The sequence below is a fragment of the Rhineura floridana genome, chromosome 1, assembly GCF_030035675.1.
Source record: "Rhineura floridana isolate rRhiFlo1 chromosome 1, rRhiFlo1.hap2, whole genome shotgun sequence".
In the NCBI taxonomy this organism is placed as follows: Eukaryota; Metazoa; Chordata; class Lepidosauria; order Squamata; family Rhineuridae; genus Rhineura; species Rhineura floridana.
The window spans coordinates 275,248,377-275,269,630 of NC_084480.1; the positions used below are offsets into that span (position 1 = coordinate 275,248,377).

At 42.3% G+C, this 21,254-nt stretch overlaps 1 protein-coding gene across 2 annotated transcripts in view; it reads left to right on the forward strand.

The window, feature by feature from the left end:
• The window catches only part of STMN2 (stathmin 2), a 57,091-nt gene that overhangs the window by 28,385 nt on the left and 7,452 nt on the right, over nucleotides 1–21,254 (forward strand). Inside the window, exons 2-3 of one of the 2 annotated variants that reach the window (XM_061606385.1) lie at nucleotides 4,022–4,117; nucleotides 17,988–18,160. In XM_061606385.1, the coding sequence (XP_061462369.1) occupies nucleotides 4,022–4,117; nucleotides 17,988–18,160 (269 nt within the window). Of the gene's footprint in view, nucleotides 1–4,021; nucleotides 4,118–9,967; nucleotides 10,053–17,987; nucleotides 18,161–21,254 lie in introns of those variants that run through there. The other variant, XM_061606471.1, reaches the window with a different exon arrangement.

Genomic DNA, 21,254 nt, shown 5'->3' on the forward strand with positions numbered 1-21,254 from the left:
ATATCAGGTGACATCCAATCCTTGTTTCAGAGTCCTTGCTTCCTAAAAGACAATAGGGGGTTGGGGCTTCCCAATTTCCATAAGTAGGAATATTAGTGCTGTGCCCAAAATTTCTCCTGTGTTTTTTCTCCTGACCATTCACTGGCCATTCATATAATTCAATTTGCAATTTTAAAAACTCAGTGTAAGTCAAACTAAATGCAATACAATTTATTAGTCACCAGAAAAAAAAACTCAGCAGCAGCATATACAATAAAACCTTCAGTTAAATGCCAGGGAAAACAGATGAGCAATTTCAACTTTCTTTCAAAACTAAACTGATGGAGCCAGTCATATATCACTAATAAGGGAATTATATAAAGCAAGAGCCACTACTGAGAAGGTCCTATCTCTAGTGTCCTCGATTCTACATGTACTTAAAGGCAGGCATGTGGGTAGGGTCTCTGAAGACGATCTTAAAACATGGGCAGGTTCATATGGTTGCCGGTGGTCCTTCAAACAATTTGGACTCAACCCATTTAGGGCACTTTGAAATGGCAAGCAGTGCAACTGGTATGAGTTAGGTGGAATATGATCTGAATGTATAGCCCCCAACAAGAATGTGCGTAGCATAAAACCTTCCTTTTTTAAAAAGACTTTTATTTGAAGATTTTTATCCCAGTCTATATTATTATTATTATTATTACATTTGTATACCCACCCACCCCATAGCCGAAACTCTGGGCAGTTTACAACAATTAAAAACATTAAAAACAAATATACAAATTTAAAAACACTTTTTTAAAGAAAAACAATTTGGGGGAGATTCCTGCCTGGCCAGCTCTGCACCTGGAACACAAGCCCATCTGTCCATTCAAGAACATGAAGGACAATCTAGCAGCAAAAGTGGGTAGCTCTCTTCCCTCCGCCCTCAAAGGCAGCATTCTTCATCCATTTCAACCAGAGGCTGGTGGTGAGACTCCCCTTCAGAGCCTTCCTCTGCAGCCACCTCCTGTGGGGTAGCTGCCTGAAGCAGGGCCACTTTGTAGGAGGCTGAAGAGGAGCCAATTCCACAGAGAGAGAGGAAGGCTGTGCAACACCAGGCACAGGCCTGGATTTGAATTGTTTTTCTATATGAACTATGCAGGCAGGCTGTTGATCTATCCTTGCCAGTAGAGCTGACGGAAAGCCCACCCCCAACACAGGGTAGGGCTGAGCCAGCCCAGGATTCACTGAATCCCAAACCAGTCTTGCAGCCAGTACTGACTGGCATCGGACCCAATCCGGGCCCAATCACTGCAGCAGCCTGGAGCTAATGCCGTGATCACATCCAATCTGCCTGCCCCCCCTTCACCTACTGCCACCATGAACGGCCAGTTTGCCACTCTGTAGGGCTCTCACAGGAGCAGTGGCAGGGACTTAGGATTGTGTCACCAATTATTGTGACTGTCACATGTTCGGCTGTCAGTATTCAACTGTCTCTAGAATTTAGCAAGATTATTCAAGTTGTTGAGCAAACATGGTTGGGGGATTTATTAGGTCATAGAATCATGTACAGTAAAATCCTATACATGTCTACTCAGAAAGAAGCCCCACTGAGTTCAGTTAGACTAGTTATAAGCATGTATAGGATTTCAGCTCAATTGTAATGAAAAAGGAACTGGCAGCTGTAAGGCATGATAGATCATTCTAATTTACTCATTGTCCACAATAAAAAAGCATAACACATAAACAAAACTGGGAGGGGGGGTTATTGAAAGTGTGTACAAAGATAAAGGAGGTTTTATCTGTCTTAACCTTTGGACAGAAGTCACTTGTTTGCATGAACAATTTTGTATTAACGAATTGACATCTGTTTTGAGTGCACACTTGATATAATACATTTCAGTCATTTTATGTTGAAAATACCTGAGCATATACTGTTCTGTTCTGATCCTATAATTGTCCTTGGATTTGCCAGTATTTTCAACTCCCAAATATATGACCCTCTGTTGTTGCACTAAATCATTCCTGATCATTAGCCGTGCTGGGTGGGGCTGAGTGCACCAGCATCTAGATATCCACAGATTAGCCTTGATCATCCAATGAATCCCAGTCTTTGGAAGATTCTCAGGACCAAACTAAGTTAAATGTATAGCTTGGCATTGCATTATTCTTTTTTAAACTTTACATAGCAGCTGCAAGGCGAGAGTGCAGTGAGGGAAACTTCAAATGATTAAGCTGGCTTGCTTCAACTATTCATAGCTAAGATTAGCCACAGTTTAAAATTCAATGCTATATCAAAGGAGGTTAATGATAAACAGAAGCAAAAGCTTATGATCTCTTCCTGGCAGCCATTCTAAAGGAGAAAAAAGGAGGGTTGCACAAACTTAAGGGTCACCATAGTCATGATAAACCATAGTTTATCATAACATCCAAATGCAGCCACTGTATAGTTTCACCATGAGATTCTACCAAAGGCAGTCCATACTGAAATTTCTCTGATGGGGTTGTTTATGTCCCATCTGAATCTGTTTTTAAGATGTTTAGAGTGTTTTTAGTGTTTTGTTTGCCATCTGGGCTCCTTCTGGAAGGAAGGGAAGGATATAAATTTAATAAATTTAATAAATTCAGCGACTATTTACAGTTTTTAAAAGAATCACACAATGCCAAACTGCACATGTAACATAACATGTAGTCCCCTGCTCCCGAAGTCTTCCCTTTCTTGTGAGTCAATAAGAATTTGGCTTATGACCAAACAATACACTTTCAGTTATTAGAAATTCCAGTTATTAGGTCTACAGTGTATATTTCATGCAGCCTTATTTCAGTGAAGCTAATGTTCAAATAGCCCTGCTTGTTACACAGATATTTTCTTCGATGCCTGGCACACCACTCAGAGTTTAGTTTGTTATATCCTAGTCAAAGACCTGGATTCAAAGAACTGTATGATTAGGAGACTTTCCACTTACAGTTTCCCCATGTCATATGGCAATGCTGTTTTGAAAGTGAGGGGTTTGTATGATATAGCAGCACAAGAGGGGGATGATATGCCACTCAGAGGTGGGAGGAGGAAATGTCGAAAGTGCACAAAGTAATGTTCTGGATCCCAGCCAAAAACCATCTTATTCACAGCCTTGCCAAGATTCATGCAGATGAGATGTTGACGTACTTACTTCATGTACAAGACAGTTACAGGCTAGATCCAACCTTTTGTCAATTTTCTTAGTGTTCACACAAACTGCCCCTTTTGGGAGATGGGGGGGAATCTCAAGACTTGAATGGTTGGCACTGGATCTTGGCTTCATCTGTGCACATGGGCATGCACTGCACATTCCAATTTTCCCAGTAGGGGTGGTGTGGTGGGGCTGCGCCGTTTACCTGCCATCCCTCTAGCTGAGTCGCTGCTGCGTACCAGGACTGGGAGGACTGGGGTAGCCCCTCTCCTTTTCTGTCCCAGTATGTAGCAGTGACTGAGCTGGAGGAAGGTCAGGTGAGCAGCACGGCCCCACCATGACTGTCCTCTACTGAATTTTCTTCCCATCTCCCCAGCAAACAACTGGGCAATGCTGAGTATCAGAAAGGCCTCAATGAGAGACTTATTTCCAGTGAGTGGAGAACGAGAGACTGAAGCAAGACTTCAGTCCTAAAGTTCTCAGGGTGCTGAGCTCCCTCACAGTGCCCTTGGTTGGTGAACTGAAGCCTTGTTTCTTCTCTCACTGGAGAAAACCAGTGGTCTGTTTTTAACTTCCCATAAATGAAAGAGGATACCAGGTGTCTGGGCATGTGTTGGGGTGGGGAGAGAGAGAGAGAGACTGTATTCCTAGTCCCATTTACTACTACTGACATGAACATGTGTGTGAGACAGAGATCAACGTTTCTTAGATGCATAAGAAATAATAAGCCGCCATTTGCAAGAAACCTTTCACCTTGTTAGATTATTTTAGTTGATCAATTAATTTTGCAGATCTACCAGCAATGCTAATTGCCATTTAAATTACACATTCTGTGAGGCAGGAAACCGGAAAGATGAAATATACTAATTCAGTCTCTTTCATTTCAGCCTACAAAGAAAAGATGAAGGAGCTGTCCATGCTGTCTTTGATCTGCTCCTGTTTTTACCCTGAACCTCGCAACATGAACATATACACATATGACGGTAAGTAGCTTTCAGTGGATATTCTTTGGTTTAGCTGCCTTGGGAAGTAACACATTTTGGTGTCATAGTTTCTAATTGCTGTTTAGGCCCCATCTGCACTACATTTAAAGCAGTGTCATACAACTTGAAACAATCATGGTTTTTCCCAGAGAATCCTGGAAACTAATTAGTTAAGAGTGCTGAGAGTTGTTAGGAGACTCCTTATTCCCCTCACAGAGCTACAATTCCCAGAGTTTCCTGGGAAGAGGGACTGACTATTAAATGACTCTAGGAACTGTACCACCCTGAGGGGAATAAGGGCCTCCTAACAACTTTCAGCACCCATAGCAAATTACAGTTCCCAGGATTCTTTGGGAGAAGCCATGATTGTTTAGAGTGGTATGTATAGTGCAGATGGGGCCCTAGTCAGTGATCTGATGATTTAACTGGCTGTTACAAGGGGTTTTTTAAATGTACAGTTGGACACAAAATGTGGAGTTGGGGGGAAATGGTCAGTTTGAATATTGGAAAGCTGATAATGTGAATTTTGAAAAATGGGGTGGGAATTAGACACATTGGACATATGTGTTTATTAAGCACCTAAATGACAGGCATACTTAAAACAAACTGCCCAAGTCATATTAAACCACCTTCTTCTTTTTGGCCAGAACTTTCTTTTCTCACCTGCATGTTCAGGAAGGTAACCATTACATCCTTGTAAATACCTTGCAACATGCAAGAAGGCATGAAATGATGAGAAATGGCTTGCAAAAATGTGTACCTTTGTCAAAACTGCCTACAAAAATGTGTTTATTTGGAGAAATTTGATTAAAATGGTGGAGAATTTTCATGAAGATTTTTTTTTAAAAAAATTCGCAGATCGCTATAGAAATGTAGAGAACTAAATTTAACATTGGAAAAATGAGGAACTGAAAGAAGCAAAACAGACAGATCTTTCCATCCCCAGCAAGGAGCAAACCACGCTTTGTGTTCATTTGACTTTGTGGGTGGGTGGGTGTCTGATGGGGAATTTGTGCAGTTGAAAAATATGCTTTAGAAAACCCTAGGTTATTCAATCTGTCACAGGGGTTGCAAACCTTTCTGAGCCAGTGGGCACATCTGGAATGTTAAGAAAGTGCTGTGGGCACCAGTCACAAAATCCCTGTCGTAGGGGGTGTGACATAACACAAAATGGCTGCCACATCTAAAAAAAACAGGAAAATTGACAGGACCAGAAAATGATGTGAGCATACCCCACACCATCAGCTGCTCCTATCAATGGAAAAAAGGCACCTACATCAGCCACTGTCACACTCTCTCACAGAGAGAAGCTCTTTGCACCTCTGTTAAGGGAGAGTGGGTGAGAAATCCTGGAACTCTATGAAATATGGTCCTAAGAACATAAGAAGACTTTGCTGGATCAGGCCAATGGCCCATCTAGTCCAGCATCCTGTTCTCACGGTGGCCAACCAGATGCATGTGGGAAACCCACAAGCAAGACCTGAGTGCAAGAGCATTCTCCCCTCCTGCAGCTTCCAGCAACTGGTATTCAGAAGCATACTGCCTCCACCTGTGAGCATAGCCATCGTGGCTAGTACCCTTTGATACCCTTATCTTCCATTAATTTGTCTAATATTGTTTTAAAGCCCTTCAAGTTGGTGGCCATCACTGCCTCCTCTGGGAGCAAGTTCCACAGCTTAACTATGCACTGCATGAAATAGAACTTTCTTTTATCTGTTTAAGGGGGGCATGTAATGTAAGAGAAGCTGAGCCAGTGCCAATAGGATCTGAACAGAAAGAGCTAATAGTCTCTTGTGCAGTGCAGATTTTTGAGAAGATATTTACTGGCACCTTTGGCAGGTGCCATAGGAGGTACTGGCAAGCACACTGGTGTCCACAGGTGCTGCGTAAGCAAGTCCTGCTTTATCTCAATGTCTGTTTAATCTTATTACCATCCTGAAAGAAGCCAGTTCACCACAAATTTTAAACCAAAATATATAAATTCAATTCAATATAAATTCAATACATATATAATCTGGGCTGTAATCAGCTTTATAAGTCTCAGATAATACAAAACAGCTTTTAAAATATTATTTTATTTAATTGCAAAATCTCCACTATATATTAATTATTTCCAAGTTTGCATACACTGCATGCTTAATGATACAGCTTTGGTGGATGACAGCAGCTGGAGGAAAACAACATTTTTAATACCAACTTTTCAATATTTTCTCCTAAAGCATAAATCTCCCTAAAATGTAGAATCAACACATGTATGTTTATCAATATGGGAAATATATATCAAGTGGGCACTTTATAAATAGCCACTTCAGCACTGAATCAGTTCCTATTCTCTTGTCCTATGCAAAAGTCTTCTAGCTTCATCCTACTACAGCTTTCATATCTATATCTTCAACTTTAAAACATAAGCAGTTTCCTGCCCTTCTTGCAGATACTCCTTTGCTTCATTGTACATTCAATTCTCTTTAGATTTCATAAACAGAGTATAACTGCCAAGCTGACTCTAAAAAGTTATGGCTAGGCATCCAAAGCGCTACTACAGGTCTATATCCTTGACTTATGTCATTGTTGCTCCACTGCCAGAGCCAGATGACAGCTAGGTTGGGCCCTAGCCGAGGGCTCCATAGCCCAGAGGGGCCCTGAAGGGGCCCTCCTTAGGGTGGTGAGGTAGTGCTCCCGTTGCACAATACATAGCAGCATCAGGTCCCAACCCTGCCATGGATCACAGAGAGAGAGCTCCCAGGCACCCCCCAGTACAGTCAGCATGGGCTTCAGTAAGCTCGCACACACATCTCATGTACCTCTCCTTTCCCTGAGAATGCGGTGTGTGCTATGTACGCATGCCTGCCATAAACTAAGGGGATGATGGCCATCTTGGTTGATGGCAGACAGGTGCACTATGCTCACACATCATTCACATGACAATGAGAGACAAGGTAGGTGGGGTGCACGGATAGGCACCACGGGCCCAGGTCAGGCTGGTGCCCAAGGGCCCAGTCATGCCTGGCACCATCACTGCCAGCCACATGAAATCTTATTTTTAAAATTAGAGAAGCCACCCAATCCTTTATATACCACATTGTCTCTAATTTTTGTAGCAGCCCCAAAAGCTGTGAACTGTCTTAATATTGTTGCTTCCTCCCTGCTAAAGCAATATCAGCACACCACAGCACATGTCTTGTTTCAGTTATTTAGGCTGATTGCAGGTGTTGCCACCACTCACATATGCTCAGAGGCACATGTTACCAAATTCTTCCAAGCTACACAGGAAGTGGATTGGACTGTGAAAGACCAACCCAACTGGTGTTTGCATTTTGACAAATTTGTAGGGCAGTCCAATATCTCAGAGAGGAGGTCAGGTCTCCTGCTCCCCTGGTGCATTCACTATAGCTGCCCAATTTCCCTGCTTTTTAAAGTTTGATAGAAATATCTGTTGGCTATAGGTACATTCTTAAACTGCAAGGTTTTTTGCCTATTAGTGAATTTTCCTGCTTTTTAGTCCAGGAGGTAAGAAATGGGATCTTGTGCAAGTTTGCTGAGAATGGATTGATCATTTGCAGGCTTATTGAGTTCAGTGGGATTTACTGCCATGCAATCATGCGTAGAATAGATGAAACTGACAACATGGGGAGGAGGAATTGAGTTCAATGGTATTTACTCCTTTGCAATTATGCTTAGGATAGGTGAAACTGACCACAGGGGGGAGGGGAGGGGGGAGGGGAGGGGGGAGGGGAGGGGGGGAGGGGAGGGGGGAGTGGAAGGGGAGGAAGAAGGGGGAGGGGAGGGAATGGGGGAGGGGAGGGGATTGGAAGGGGATGGGGAGGGGTGGGAGGGGGAAGGAGCAGGAGGGAGGGGATTGGAGAGAGGAGGAGGGGAGCATTTGCATGCATATTGCATTCAATGGGATTTACTCTTGTACAATCATGTTTAGAGTTGGTGGAATTGACCTGGGGAGGGGGGAGGGAAGGAGATTGGGTGGGTGGGCACTGGGCAGAGGGAAAGCCCCTTTCCTTTCCAAAAGGAAAACATTGGCAGTATTATTATTTTGGGGGGGTCTCCCTCACCTTTTTATTCTGCAGCAGACACATGTAGTCTCCCACTCAAATTGAAATCAAAGTTGTCCCTGGACACATCCACACCAGACATTTATTCCACTTTAGGTAGTCATGACTTCCCCCAAAGAATCATGGAAAGTGTAGTTTGTGAAGGGGGCTGAGAGTTGTTCGGATACAGCATATTTCCTTCACAATGCTACAATTACCAGAAGAGAGGCTGACTGTTAAATCACTCTGGCCACTGGAGTCAGGGGAAAAGGAATCTCCTAACCTGTCTCAGCCTTCACAAATTATACTTCCCAAGATTCTTTGGGGGAAGCCATGGTTCTTTAATGAGGAATAAATGTCTGGAATGGGTGTGGCCCCCTGATTAACCAAGCCAAATAGCTGCGAGTCCTGGCTTTCAGAACACTGACAGTTGGTTCTTACTGAGTATGCCTGCACTATCATAGTCTCCAATGTTAACTTTCTTAAATTAATTTAAAATCAGCCATGTAGTTTTTTAACTTTTAAACTGCAGAAGGTGGTCAGAGTATGGGGCAAGGTACTCTGTGAACTTGGCTGATTTTTAATTAATTTCAACAAATTATGAGACCACTAACAGAAAAACATCCAACAGAGGTCTGGATTTTTTTCTCTTGTTTTACACTTTGAACTCTAGATTCTCTCTGAGTGTTTTGTGTATCACCATGAAACTTAAAGGGTTATAAAGTAAACATTTCTGAATTCAGGACTATGTCTTTTAAGATTTTGTTTTGAAATGAGCTTATGGGAAGCAACAGAATGGCACGGGGGATATTTTCAATTTTTCATGGCAGAATGTGAAAAATCCATACTGGCTATAGTATACAGCCACTCCTGTGGCTGTATAATCAAAATCGTATATTGGTTCTGAGCATTGTGACGTTCTCCCCTGGTTCTCCCTGTCAGGTTCCCACCTGCTTGTGGCTACTGCCTTTCACTAGGCACCACCAGGGATACCACCAGTCCGGACCGTCCTTTTTATGGTTTCTCACTCCGCTCTAGCACAGATCTCACTAGATCCCCCTGCTAGGCAGCACCACCAGTCACATCCTATAACCAATACTCCCAGAGACTTTGCCTGAGTCTCTCTCTAGCTGGTTACTTTTGTGACTGCGTGCTTATGCTGTTCCCAACCCCCTTGTATCTTTATAGATAACACATACAACTCTGGGTTGCTCTGGATACTTGAATTGTTATTATTCCTCCCTTCACCGCTGCCACCATTAGATACTGTTTCTGTTCAGCTTTGGTAATTACCTTGCCCTCCCTTCTGGTATGTATATCCCCCAGCCAAGGATCAGGCCTTTGGTAAACCAAATAAGTATTTATTAAATATCAGAAATAACAAGATTAGTTTTAGAATGTTTCACAAGCGTATGGTTTCATCTATCCCTGTTTTGTACTTGACTTATTATTAATCAGAACTCCAACTCCCTCTTTCTCCACACTCCTGACCTCCACCCTCAAACACCTCTTTCTCCACACTCCCAACATCCACCCTCAAACACCTCTTTCTCCACACTCCCAACATCCACCCAGATTCAACTGTCATTCTTCCATTTATACTCCCAGCCATTCAAACGCTCAGCCAATCATCCAGCATTCTACTGCTCATGTACTCCCCCCTCCTCTTTCACTCCACTTACCATATGTCTTCTATATAAACAGCACTTACCATATTTACCCTACAAGCAGGAACATCACAAGCATCCTCAGAGCTGTTTCCTGAAGGCCACGCCTCCTCACAGTTTAACCATGTTCTTCTCAGGCAGCAGGTGGAATGGAGTGGTTGGTACTTTCAGGAGCAGCTTTACAGCTTAGTATATTTAAAGAGAGGGAGAAACACTGAACACAGTGTAAGTCTCAGTCTTGTTTTTTATAATAAATATGAGGATTTTTTGTATTTGCATTTATTTTGGGGAATGGATTGGGGAGACAACTGAGAGAAGAAATGTCAGCCTGCCTCTATGTGTGTGTTTTGCTGCACCAGCTTGTTTTGCTTGCCTTTCCCCTACACCCAGTTGCTCTTTAAATTTGAATCTTGCCTCTGCTAATTCACTTGGTGGGCTTTAGTGTCTTCCACCCTATGCTCCTATCAATAATGTTAAAAATACGGATGTTTTTAGTGCTGGTGGTCTAAGTGCATTCTTGGTAGATTGTATTCCAAAGATCTGCAGTCTTAAGAGTTAGTATTCTTTTTCTTTCTCTATTGAAACAAGTCATGCATTCTTAGCTTTTATCTTCCATATATGGACAACTGGAAATAGCTCCTCCTTCCCAAATATAATTACTCTGACTTTGAGACACTGCTTGTGGCTTCTGACTGTTTTTGCTATTGAATTTTATTGTTCTGAATCGTGTTTTAACTTCCATTGTTTTCATTTATGCATAAGCAACCTTTTTTTAATCAAAGGCATTCAGTGCTCAATTAATGAATTAGATTCTGTTCTACTAAAATTGTAATTAAGCACTACATTATTGTACAGATGAACCCCACTTTCATTGCATGGCCTTAATAAGAAGGAAGGGATAAGAGAACAAGACTGCTTTTCATTTATAATCAATTCATGGTAAACAGATCACTGATGCTGGAGCCATGGTCCTTTTCTCAGCAAGGGCCCTTTCATGTGTAGCATCCATCAGGACTAGGGTTGCCAGGTCAGAAGCATTCCAAACCCTGAGATTTCAGGGGCGGGCCCTAGTGATGTCATAGGGGTGGGCCCTAGTGATGTCATTAAGCTCGATACATTAAGCATCAAGCACAGTTGCTTACAGCATACCGCTCAAACAAAAAAAATCTCTGATTGGAAATTAAGATAGAAATCTTAGCTAAATGAGGGTGTTTCCAGGTCCAGATGAAGAGACTGGACCATTCCTTCTCACCTGCTTAGAGAGCCTGGGTAAGGGACATTTAATCTAGCCTACTTGCTTCTGGCAATAAGGGCTTAAGTGCCATCAGGCCAGGCCAGTCAGCAGAAGGCTATTGTAGGAAGAAAAGCTAGTGCAGATGTTAGATGGGAGCACTCAGGAGTAAAGATGGATGTCCCCGAAGGCTGCAATTCTAAACACACTTACTAAGGGACTAAGCCCCGTAGAATTCAACAGGACTTACTTGTGAGTACATATTGTTGGGATTGTGATGTTGGTACGGCTTGACTAGGGATCCTCTGCAACGATATCCATATCAAAGCAGGGTTAGCAACTCCCTGCCTGGAATGCCCTGCCTACCTTTCAAACTGGCTGCTCCAAACTTCTTTACAGACCTGACCCTTCACTGTAGAGAGATGTTTGAGAAATGGGTAAGAGTTAAGAAGATTCTCTACTCTTTCCTGCCTACTCTGTGGGCTGCTAACCCAATTCCAGTGAGTAATAATTGACAAAGAAAAAACACATATAGTTTGGTCTACCATCACAGGCAGTAGATTGGGAACAATAGCAGTTGAAGCCACACTTCCCAGTATGTGAATTCTCTCTTATCACTACTGGGCAAGAAACAAACCATCATTCAAATAACAAGGTGCATCATCAATGGGTTTAAGGTGGTTGAACTGACCACACGGAACCACTGTTGTTGCTTCTATTGGTGTAAGGGAGTAAGGTAAGAGGTAAATGAAATGCAAATAGAAAAATGAAAAGGAAAGACAGTGATGTTTTCTTAAAAGCAATACCATACCAATCACAACAAGAGTCCTATGAGTAAGACAGAAAATTCAGTATCCCACAACCAGTCAGGATTCCTAACCTAAACTAAAGAAAATCCTGGCAGCCAGTCAACCAAGTTCACAGAAATCCCTATGCAGCACAACCTGACCCGGGGCTACAGTTAGCGCAGAATGCTGTGGCATGGTTGTTGACATGAGTGAGACCCTATCAGCACATAATAACTCTGCTCTGAAACCTGCACTGGTTGCCAATTCGCTACTAGGCCAAGATCAAGGTGTGCCTTCCATGTTACTGGTTCCACATAGTACTTGTTCTGCTCTTGTAAGAAATTGATCCTTTAGTGTGGCAGCACCTATGCTTTGCAACTCCCTGCCTATTGACATTAGGCAGGCACCTTCATTGTACTCATTTTGGCGCCTGCTAAAAACACTTTTGTTTAGGCAAGCCTACCCAGGCATGTAGAAGCTATTATGTTTTTTATCTTTTTAACTCATTGTTGGTTTTATTATTTTGAATGTTTTTAAATACTTGTCTTTAACTATTTTTGCCAATTTTATTGTTTTAATTTCTTCTGTAAGCTGCTGTGAGGTTTTTTACAATAAAGTGGTATATAAATGTTTGTTTATTTATTTATTTAAAATATTTCTATCCCGCCCTTCCACCCTATAATAGGGCACTCAGGGTGGCTTACAAAAATAAAATCAAACACATACATAATAAAATTGTAAACAATAAAATCACAAAAACATTAAAATAAATTAAAATACAATTAAAATACATAAAATACTATACATACACACACATATAGGGAGTGGTACTAAAGGGGACTACAAGGGTAAAATTTAACGTAGAAGGCATAAAATCAGTGTCAGGCTCTACCTTCAGTCCCTCCCAAAGGATCTCTGGAACAAGATTGTTTTCAAAAGTCTCCGGAAAACCAACAGGGAGGGAGCAGAGCGGACTTCTTGGGGTAGGGTGTTCCAAAGCTTGGGGCCACAGCTGAAAAAGCTCTCTCCCACATGCCTGTCAGTTTAACGTTTTTCACTCCAGGCACGTAGAGGAGACCACAGGCAGATGATCTTAAATCCCAGACAGGTACATATGGGCGTAAGCAGTCTCTCAGGTACATTGGTCCAAGGCCATTTAGGGCTTTAAAGATCAGAACCAGCACTTTGAATTGGGCCTGGAAGCAAAATGGGAGCCAGTGGAGTCAATAAAGCACAGGGGTGATATGCTCCCTGCACTGTGCTCCAGTTAACATTCTGGCTGCTGCATTTGGAACCAACTGTAATTTCCGAACCGTTTTCAAAGGCAGCCGCACATAGAGTGTGTTACAGTAATCAAGCCTCGATGTCACCAATGCATGTGTCACTGTGGCCAAGCCTCCAGGAATGGACGCAGCTGGTAGACCAGTTTGAGTTGGCCAAAAGCACTCCTGGCTACTGCAGCCACCTAATATTCAAGCAGCAGGGCAGGATCCAGGAGGACTCCCAAACTGCGGACCTGCTCCTTCAAGGGGAGTGCAACCCCATCCAGAACAGGTTGCAGCCCCGTCCCTGGTGCAGTTTTTCCCTTGACCAGCAGTACTTCTGTCTTGTCTGGATTAAGTTTCAGTTTGTTAGCCCACATCCAGCCCTTCACAGCCTCCAGGCGCCACTTTAGGATGAGCACTCCCTCCCTGCAATCAGGTGGTAGGGAGAGATAGAGTTGAGTGTCATCAGCATATTGATGACATTGTACTCCAAATCTCCTGATGACCTCTCCCAGTGGTTTCATATAAATGTTAAAGAGCATGGGAGACAAAATGGAAACCTGTGGTACCCCACAGGCCAACGGCCAGAGGGTCGAGCAGTAGTCTCGCAGCACCACTTTCTGGGTCCTGTCCGTCAGGTAGGACCAGAGCCACCGTAAAACAGTGCCTCCCAATCCCATCCCAGCTAGACGGCCCAGAAGGATACCATGGTCAATCGTATCGAAGGCCGCCAAGAGGTCCTGCAGCACCAACAGGGATGCACAGCGTAGGTCATCAAGCAGGGCGATCAAGGCAGTCTCTGTCCCATGACCAGGCCTGAAGCCTGATTGAAAAGGGTCTAGATAATCCAATTCATCCAGGAAAACTTGGAGCATTTACAAATGTTGTAAATAAATTTCTGAGTCACTGTGGTCCTTGGGTCTCTTTCCATTTTTAGACCCAAAGGAATCTGCCTTATGCCGAGTCAGGCCATTTGATACCATCTGACTCAGTACTGATTACATGGACTAGCATTGGCTCTCCAGTCTTCCAGGCAATCGTCTCTTTGAGAGATTGAATTTGGAGTTTTGCATGCAAAGCATGTGCACTACCACTGAGCTACAGCCCTATTTTAAAAAGTGTATTTTAAAATTGTTCTTTTCAATTCACTAATGAATGCACAGCATACTAGGGCAGATCCACACTATACATTTAAAGCACATTCAACATATATTTGAAGCACATGAATCCCACCACAGAATCATGGGAACTGTAGTTTGTTAAGGGTGGTGGGAACTATAACTGTGAGGGGAAAACTACACTTCCCAGGATTCCTTGGGGTAAGTCATGTACTTAAATGTGAGTTGGATGTGCTTTAACTGTATTATGTGGATCTGCATTACTACATAAACTTTGCCTGAATATAAATCATTTTAATTACATTTTAAAATGGAAATAAGTTACAAAGTTTACTGGGTGACCATGTGCTACACACCATCTCTCAGCATAATCTGCCCCTCAGGGTGAAAACAACAGAGGGGAGCCATGACCACCCCAAGGAAGAAGGGCACACTTAAAATGTAGAGGAAATAATAATTTGTCAATAATTTACAACCATAGTGTGAAATCAGATACATATCCAGACAAAGTATGAAGAAATATTATATAAGCATTAATGTTAAAGATGCTTATTATTTACACAACCTGTAAAGATATTTATAGTACAATCCTATTCATGTTTACTCAGAAGGAAGTCCCAATGTATTCAATGGGGCTTACTCAGACAGGGAAGCATGCACAGGACTGCAATTCAGTGACAAGGAACTTCACTCACCCAATCCAAAATTCAGAACCATGCAATTTTAAGCTGTTTTGCAATTGTTTTGTACTTGTTTTATGGTTATTGGATTTTAAATGGCTTTATTTCTTGATGTGAGCTGCCTTGGTTTCCAACTCTACCTCACAGGGTTGTTGGAAATGTTCCATATACACACATACTGAACATGTAAAACTACATCATAGTTTTACATTTTCATAGTTTATTGTCAAAACCAGTTGATCACTGCAGAACATTTTTTTAAAAAGAACTATTGGTTTCCTGTCAAATAAAAGCAGTGACACCTAAATAAGCCTTACCTAGCTGCTTTCTAAAAAAAGGATCAGAGGGGGAGAGAAAGATTTACAACACAATTCTTTTCTATGTTCACTCAAAAGTCCCACTGATTTTCAGCACAATCCTAAACATGTCTACTCAGAAATAAGTCCTATTGAATTCAATGGGGTTAACTCCCAGGTATGTGGAATTAGCATTGCAGCTTTACTCCCAGAAAAGCTTCATATTAGGAAGGTTTTCAAAACAGGTTATGAATAATAAACTGCCCTCTTTAACAGTCCAGTAATATTTAAACTTGTTTGACTCCTTTATTAGAAAAGGATAACACTGCAACATGTACACTTTTTAAAACTTCTGTTCAAAAATTATTTGAAAGATAAAATGTATAATATGCCATTTTTGCAAGTAATTAAAAAAACCTGCATGTACTTTTATTATAATTATAACTAAAGTTGTTTACTGTGTATGCCCACCAAGATCCTGCTGTGATCTTCTACTGTAGTGCAATCCTATGCATGTTTACTCAGAAGCAAGTCCCAATCCTGTACAGAGAAAGTACTCTTTATGCTGCTGAAAGCTATATATTTACTGAATTCCTGATGTGAGACAAGCAGGAAAAGGAAACGAACATGAAATGGGGTTTAGGTATTGCCTGGGGGGGTCAACAAATCTTGTCAGTCACAACCCTGACTTTACTTACTGGCTAAGAACCTGAAAGGATAGGGATAAGAGCAGTCTGTACTACTAGAAGTTGCAGGGGGGGCGACATTTTGGTTTATATCTTTTGAACCAGACCACCTAGAAACCTTTTTTTTTTAGATGAAAGCTAAGAGTCTGGAGATCCAGGTGACTCACTCAGAGACCCGGGGACCCCCCCTGAAAACTGGAGTCTCTGGGTGAAAACCAGTGACGTGGCAACCCTAATCAGGACCTTCTCAAAAAACAGTGTGTCCAAATGCTAGACTCATTCATTCCCCAACCCCATCCTCCAGTCTGGAACTGGGATCCAGTTAACTCTCTTTTATGTGGATTTGTATGAGACAAATCCTACCAAGAAAACTTACTTGACTGTTCCCAGCCTTCAGTTTCACTTTTTGAATAGCCTTACTAATTCTTGATTCTTGCATTGTGAGACTATGCTAGCTGTTTAGACTTGAAGAGCCATCATTGTCTGTGGTACACACATTGATGTATTTTTCCCCTTCTTGCTATGGTTTCTGGCCAAATGAGTTTTTCAAGTTTATGTAGTGCCAGTACTGTAGTGGCAAATTCAGAAGTGCGGGGTCCCTTCATGATAGTCACACCACACCACTCCCCCCTACACTAAGCCACTCTAAGATTATACAACCTTCTAAGATTATACAGTAAAATGAGCTTTCAGTCTCTTACTTTTTTTGGTGTAGTTTCCCTTACTGATGCATTGCAATGATCAATGCAGATCTCCATGTGTTACCTTAACAGCTAGATCTATTTTCTGTGCATGTACATGGCAAATGTACTAAGATGCTGTAAGGTAAGGAACTTCCTCTGCTGAGTTTCCTTTCTTGGTTGTCATACTGAGACTCAGAGTAAGTGCATTTGGGCAGAGCTTATGAGTTTTAGGAGGAAGCTTAAGCATGAATATTCCTGGTCCTAACCTCTAGTGTTGGCAGCACCACACACACACATACACAAGTCATATTAATTTGCATTTCATCTTACCATGAACAATGCATATCTGTTGTTCATGGTAAGGTGAAATGCAAATTAATATGATTGTGTGTGTGTGTGTGTGTGTCTTCCCCCAACATATTTTTTTTCTCGCTTTCCCTTCTCCCCCCTCCCCACTATTACTGGCTTTGGGCTAGAACAAAACTACCCCCCTTCCTCCCTCCCTTTTTTCCCACTGGGCTGAGAATAAGATCCTTGTTAACAAACCAACAATCAAACTAGAGGCCGTGCAACAGACAGAGACAGAGACAGAGAAAGCCCCCTTCATCCCAAGTTATCTCCTCCCTTCTTTTCCACTTTCCCTTGCTTGCTTGCTTACTCTCTGTTGTCATCTCGACGCTCCTCAGTCCTTCCAGCACATACCTTCTCCCACAACAACAGATGTCCCTGGGAGCCAATCAGCATGAAAGGGGAGTGTGTTAGCTACTGAGGAGAGTCTTCTCAGCAGGAACCCAATCAGCAGGAAAAGATGCTGGAAATATAGGGACCCTGATCCCAAAAAAGTAAGGGGTCTAACACCCACCTGGAAGACTACCCTCCTGCATAGTGCTTCAAATACCTACAAAACCCATTTGTTCTGAGACTATAGCAGGAGAGGGAGGGGAGAAAGACTGTGTTCCATAGGCAACAATGGCTCTATGATGCCACCTTAAAGACTTTGAAGATCAGTTCCAGACTCAAAATCTTACAGGGATGGAAAAAGTATCAAGCACTCAATTTTTAGGCACTTGGGATTTCTTTCCAGTGCTATTTATAAAGATAATTCCTAATTGTTCCTAGATACGTCTCTGAAGTAATGGGCGGTAACAAAATGTTGTAATCACAAATAGCTCCCCCATGTTTTATCCAGGAACAAAACTATCATATCAGACACAAATTAATATACCTACTGTTTCACTCCCCTGCGTCTTAAATAGTGAGGGAGTGATTATTAGGGCCCATGTGAGCGCTTGGGCCCTGCCCAGGCAAACCTACCAAGTCCACCAGCTGCCACGGCTATGAGCAAACCACTTTCATCAGTACAGATTACTGGCGCAATATTTGGTTTAAAGATTTATAACTTTTCCTTCACAGATATGGAAGTTAAACAGATCAACAAACGTGCCTCTGGCCAAGCTTTTGAGCTGATCTTGAAGCCACCTTCTCCAGTCTCAGAAGCACCACGAACTTTAGCTTCTCCAAAGAAGAAAGATTTGTCCCTTGAGGAGATCCAGAAAAAGCTAGAAGCTGCAGAGGAAAGGAGAAAGGTATCTAACCACTTACTTTAGGAGCAAAACTAGTAGGCAGAAGGGGGAGAAGGAATCCGTTTCAGTTAATCTACTTCTAATCAATAATATTAGCATCAGAAATGGTAACGCACTTCTTGCAAGCTATGCATTGCATGTTCTACAGAGGTACCTAGGAAGCTGCCTTATACTGAGTCAGACCATTGGTCCATCCAGCTCAGTATTGTCTACACTGATTGGCAGTGGCTCTCATGGGTTTCAGGCAGGGGTCCCTCCCAGCCCTATCTGGAGATTATGGTGATTGAACCCGGGGCCTTCTGCGTGCTCTTCCACTGAGCTAGAGCCCCCCCTCTCTTCAGTGGATGTTAAGAAAGATGTGATTCTTCATCATTTTTCTTCATGCTTATCTTTGTGGATGCTCCAAGTTGAATCAAAGGGTTGCTTTGTTTGCAGGTATGTATATTCTGTGTCTGAAAACAGATGGATTTGTCAAGAATAGCCAAACACTTGGCTGTCTCACTGCGGAGGGGCCATGGCTCAGTGGTAGATTACATGCATTGCATGTGAAACGTCCCAAGTTGAAGGTCTGGCATCTTCCAGGCAGGGCTAGGAAAAGATTCCAGCCTAAAGAGAGGCTCCCAGAGAGCTGCTGGTGGTCAGTGTTGACAATATTAAGCTAGATGGACTATGGTCTGACTTAGTGTAAGGCAACTTTCTTTGTTCCTGTTCAGCTGATCGACTTCTGGAGTTTTTCCAACATGCATTTCAACAGTTAAAGCATTGTATGGCTGCTGTTCGCAAATATCTTCTCTTCCTATGCCTTTAACTGGGCAAGCTTGTTCAGTTGGCTGAGAGCACTGCACAGTGTTAAAATGAAAAGCAGCATCGGGTGAATGGCCTTTAGCCCTCTGTTGTCTTCATGCAGTGTTCTAAACAGGTTTCTGAAGTTTTCTGCTGTGTATGCATGTGTCTGTATGTGTAAGTATGTGTATGTATGATGAAGGCGGTATGAAAATTGGAGGGAGAAATATCAATAATTTAAGATGTGCAGACGATACCATACTAGTAGCAGAAACCAGTAATGATTTGAAACGAATGCTGATGACAGTTAAAGAGGAAAGCACAAAAGCAGGACTACAGCTGAATGTCAAGAAGACTAAAGTAATGACAACAGAAGATTTATGTAACTTTAAAGTTGACAACGAGGACATTGAACTTGTCAAGGATTATCTTGAACTTGAACTTGGTACAGTCATTAATCAAAATCAGAAGAAGGCTAGGACTGGGGAGAGCAGCTATGAGAGAACTAGAAAAGGTTCTCAAATGCAAAGGTGTATCACTCTACACTAAAGTCAGGATCATTCAGACCTTGGTATTCCCTATCTCTATGTATGGATGTGAAAGTTGGACAGTGAAAAAAGAGGGTAAGAGAAAAATCAACTCATTTGAAATGTAGTGTTGGAGGAGAGCTTTGTGGATACCATGGACTGCAAAAAAGACAAATAATTGGGTGTTAGAACAAATTAAACCAGAACTATCACTAGAAGCTAAAATAATGAAGCTGAGGTTATCATACTTTGGACACATAATGAGAAGACATGATTCACTAGAAAAAACAATAATGCTGGGGAAAACAGAAGGGAGTAGAAAAAGAGGAAGACCAAACAAGAGATGGATTGATTCCATAAAGGAAGCCACAGACCTGAACTTACAAGATGTGAACAGGGTGGTTCATGACAGATGCTATTGGAGGTCACTGATTCATAAGGTCGCCATAAGTCAAAATCAACTTGAAGGCACACAACAACAACTAATGTATGTGTCAGTTGCACTGCTCCTTTTTCCAGCCGTTGCAGTAGCAAAAAGTGTCTGAGCTGATACTAACAAGAAGCCCTTCTACGGCACATTCATTTCTTCACACAGGCTGCTTAACCCCCACTGGATTTCCATAACATATCAGTAACAAAATTAAGATATATCATAGTCTGAAAAGGTACAAACTCTCTTCAAAGGAAGAATCTTGTGGCAACTTTAAGATTCGCAGATTTATAGCAGCATAAGCTTTCTGTGGAGTAGAGCCCACTTCCATCAGAAACCATAATAATAATGGACTGCCTTCAAGTTGATCCCGACTTATGGCTACCCTATGAATAGGGTTTTCATGGTAAGCAGTATTCAGAGAGGTTTTACCATTGCCTCCTTCTGAGGCTAGTCCTCCCAGCTGGCTAGGGCCTGCTCAGCTTGCCACAGCTGCACAAGCCAACCCCTTCCTCGTCCGCAGCTTGGGGGCAACTGGGCTCCTTGGGACTATGCAGCTTGCCCACGGCTGCACAGGTGGCAGGACACATAACCCCTGAGCCACTCACTGTGGGGGTGATCTTTAGCTGGCCCTTGACACCCAGGAGACACAAGCGGGGATTTGAACTCACAGACTCTGGACTCCCATCCAGACTCTCCTCCCCACTGTGCTATACCAGCTATATATCAGAAACCATAGGTCATGATAAATCAGTTTGTGTTCAAGGTTACACAAAAGTCATTTTGAGTTCTAACACTGCCCCCAAAAGGCAGGAATAGGCAACAACACTTCAAAACAAAGTTAAACATAGAGTGCTGATATAGCAGGGATGGAGAACCTGTGACTGTCCAGATGTTATGTCACTCTAATAGCCCCAGCCAGCATGGCCATGGTGAGGGCTGAGGAGACTTGTAGTCCAGCAACTACTGACATCAGGCAGATGCCTTCACTGTATTATTTTTGGTGCCTGCTTTGGTTTAGGCAAGCCTATCCAGGCACATGGATGTTGATCTGTTTCAATCTTTTTACTCTGTTGTTGTTTTAATTGTTTTTTGAATGTTTTGATTACTTGTTTTTAACTGTTTTAGTGATACACTGGAAGCTCATTATAACTCAGTTCGCTATGCCACAGATTCAGCTATACCACAGGGATTACCACATCCCCCAAGTAAAATAATGTCTACAGAATGCAGCTTTCATTATAATGTGTATGCATCCTTTGTCCCCTGACCCTAGTATTATAATGAACTTCTACTGTAATTTTAGTGGGGGGGGGTTACAATCAAGCAGTATATAAATTATGTTAAATAAAAAATA